Source organism: Colobus angolensis, unplaced genomic scaffold (assembly GCF_000951035.1).
Source record: "Colobus angolensis palliatus isolate OR3802 unplaced genomic scaffold, Cang.pa_1.0 Scaffold97, whole genome shotgun sequence".
Lineage (NCBI taxonomy): Eukaryota > Metazoa > Chordata > Mammalia > Primates > Cercopithecidae > Colobus > Colobus angolensis.
In genome coordinates this window covers 127,457-130,518 of record NW_012123709.1, presented here as the reverse complement: position 1 = coordinate 130,518, position 3,062 = coordinate 127,457, and the positions used below count along the sequence as shown (strand labels likewise).

General features: G+C 49.5%; 1 protein-coding gene across 1 annotated transcript in view; it reads right to left on the bottom strand.

Annotated features, from left to right (window-relative positions):
* DNAJC17 (DnaJ (Hsp40) homolog, subfamily C, member 17) overlaps positions 1–3,062 on the bottom strand; it is a 49,211-nt gene that overhangs the window by 12,072 nt on the left and 34,077 nt on the right. Inside the window, exons 2-4 of the mRNA XM_011932607.1 lie at positions 1,327–1,396; positions 935–993; positions 613–700 (exon numbers count right to left, since the gene is read on the bottom strand). Coding sequence (XP_011787997.1) covers positions 613–700; positions 935–993; positions 1,327–1,396 — 217 coding nt within the window. The remainder of the gene's footprint in view (positions 1–612; positions 701–934; positions 994–1,326; positions 1,397–3,062) is intronic.

Here is a 3,062-nt window from a genome sequence, read left to right as displayed (position 1 = left end):
TGTCTCAAAAAACCATGTTTTGTTTTGTTTTATTTTTGAGACGGAGTCTCGCTCTGTCGCCCAGACTGGAGTGCAGTGGCGTGATCTCGGCTCACTGCAACCTCTGCCTCCCGGGTTCAAAGCAATTCTCTGCCTCAGCTTCTCGAGTAGCTGGGACTACAGGTGCCTGCCACCACGCCCGGCTAATTTTTTTGTATTTTTTTAGTAGAGACAGGGTTTCACCGTGTTAGCCAGATTGGTCTCGATCTCCTGACCTTGTGATCCACCTGCCTCAGCCTCCCAAAGTGCTGGGATTACAGGCGTGAGCCACCGCGCCCGGCCCCAAAAAACCATGTTTTTAAAAAAGGTTTAGTACCCACACTTCCTTGTACGGTTACGACAATTAAAGGGACAATAAGGCATTTGTCACAATGCCTAGCTAATATTAAACCTTATTATTGTTATTATTCCCAAGAGTGTCTTTAGGAACCAACCTCTAAGAACAACGTTTTGCCCAGAGCCTGAGCCAAAAGGCTTTGAGATGAGTTGCTGGAAGTGAAGCTTCGGGTGAGGGAGATGAATGAAAACGGCCACAGGAAACCACAGGCCACCGAACACTATGATGGCACCTACCAAGCTTCACTTTCTTCCTTTTCTCATCTAGTTTCTGGGTCCTCTCTGCTACCTGCTTCCTGGCTTTCCTGACCTTGTCATATGCAGCCTGGCAGAAGAAAGGGGCACAGGGCAGAGGGTCAGCCGGAGAGTAAAGACAGAGCCCCAGCAATGTGCCTGGCCCCTAGCCGAAGGGCCATCAGAGTGGCAGCCTGGTGACTGGGTCTCCTGGGCTTAGACAGCAAGGACTGTGCCACATGGCAAAGGGCAGAGGACCGAGGGTGAGGGGCAGCAGTAGTCTCTAATCAAGGGGGACGATTCCGATGAAGAAGGCTATGCTTACCCTTGCTGCAGCATCAGTCAGCACCTCCAAGGCCTGAGAAAGCTGGTGGAAGAGTTCAGCTAAACATAAGGATCAAAAAGAGAGAGAAGAAAAATAAAGTTAAGACTTTGTGATGGTGTGCTCCCTCAAACAAACAAACAAACACACACTTCAAAAAAGCCACAGGATGGCAGAAAAGCCGACATCAGCAGATGACAGACCAATAAGGAGGGGTGAGCACGTCAGCAACTGACCAGACACCCCTAACATGAAGGGAAGCCCTGGGACCCACTGCCTGGAGCCAGGCTGTATGTGCCTACACCCCACAGCACTTACGTGCACAGCTTACATCAGGAAACACAATGCCTGGGTGAGTGGCTCTCTTTCTCCCCATGCCCTTAGAAGAGACTCACCTGCCCTTGGATTATCTGGATTTTTGTCTGGGTGGCAGGAGAGGGCCTTCTGCCTATATGCCTTCTTTACCTGGAAGAGTCAGACAGAAGACACTGTCATTCACTCTCATCCCAGGGACAAACAGGAAAACCTTGCTCAATGGGTAAGGGGAATCCCATGCACACCTAAAAGAGAAGCTGCTGGCGCCTACTTCCTAGCCACCAGGGAGACTTGCAATGAAGGAGGCCAAGGCCATGGAGGGAGCGAGCCACTGTCGCCCAGCATAGGAGCTGGGCCCACTGCCTGCCAAGTGCTCAGTCTCACCACTGCAGATGTCCACGGGCTGCTGGAACAGGCAGGAGCACAGTACCCTGCTTTTTCTACAGCCACTCGCAGACAGGTACTCTACACATTCTTGGTGGGCCTATAAACTGGGGCAACCTATCTGGAAGAAAATTCAGCTATCAAAATTTAAAATGTTCTTTCCCTTTAACCCAGTCCTAGGAATCTGGACTTGTAGAAGTATGGCAAAATAAATATACAAGGATGCTCTCTATAACATTGTTGATACTAGCCAGCCAAGATCCCCATCAACATGGAGACTCATTTAAAAGATTATGATTGGCCGGGCGCGGTGGCTCACTCCCATAATCCCAGCACTTTGGGAGGCCGAGGTGGACGGATCACCTGAGGTCAGGAGTTCGAGACCAGCCTAACATAGTGAAACCCCGTCTCTACTAAAAATACAAAAATTCACTGGGTGTAGTGGCAGGCACATGTAATCCCAGCTACTCGGGAGACTGAGGCAGGAGAACCGCCTGAACCCAGGAGGCAGAGGTTGCAGTGAGAAGAAATCACGCCACTACACTCCAGCCTGGCAACAGAGCAAGATTCTGTCTCAGATAAAATATTATGATTGAGGCCAGGCGTGGCGGCTCATGCCTATAATCATAACACTTTGGGAGGCCGAGGCGGGTGGATCACTTGAGGTCAGGAGTTGGAGACCAGCCTGGCCAACATGACGAAACCTGGTCTCTACTAAAAATACAAAAATTAGCTGGGTGTGATGGCATATTCGCCTGTAATTCCAGCTATTTGGGAGGCTGAGCCATGAGAGTAGCTTGATTCATGTGGGAGGCAGAGGCTGCAGGGAACCAAGATTGTGCCACTACACTCCAGCCTAGGCGACACAGCGAGACTCCGTCTCAAAACAAAAAAAAAAAGATTACGATTGGCCAGACATGGTGGTTCATGCCTATAATCCTGGCACTTTGGGAGGCTGAGGTGCGCGGATCACTTGAGGTCAGGAGTTTAAGGCCAGCCTGGCCAACATGGCAAAACCCTGTCTCTATTAAAAACACAAAAATAAGCTGGGCATGGTGGCGTGCACCTGTAGACCCAGCTACTCGGGAGACTGAGGCAGAAGACTCACTTGAGCCCCAGAGACGGACGTTGCAGTGAGCAGAGATCATGCCATTGCACTCCAGCCTGAGTGACAGAGGAAGACCCTGTCTCAAAAAAATAACAAAAAATAAATTTAAAAAAGTTTGTTCAGGAATTTGCTACGCTTATTAAAAATTTTTTTTAAATAAAAGGTTATAATAGACAGAGGTATCCATGTTCTGACATAGATCTTACTATAAACTTTTTTTTTTTTTTTGAGGCGGAGTCTTGCTCTGTCACCCGGGCTGGAGTGTGGTGGCCGGATCTCAGCTCACTGCAAGCTCCGCCTCCCGGGTTTACACCATTCTCCTGC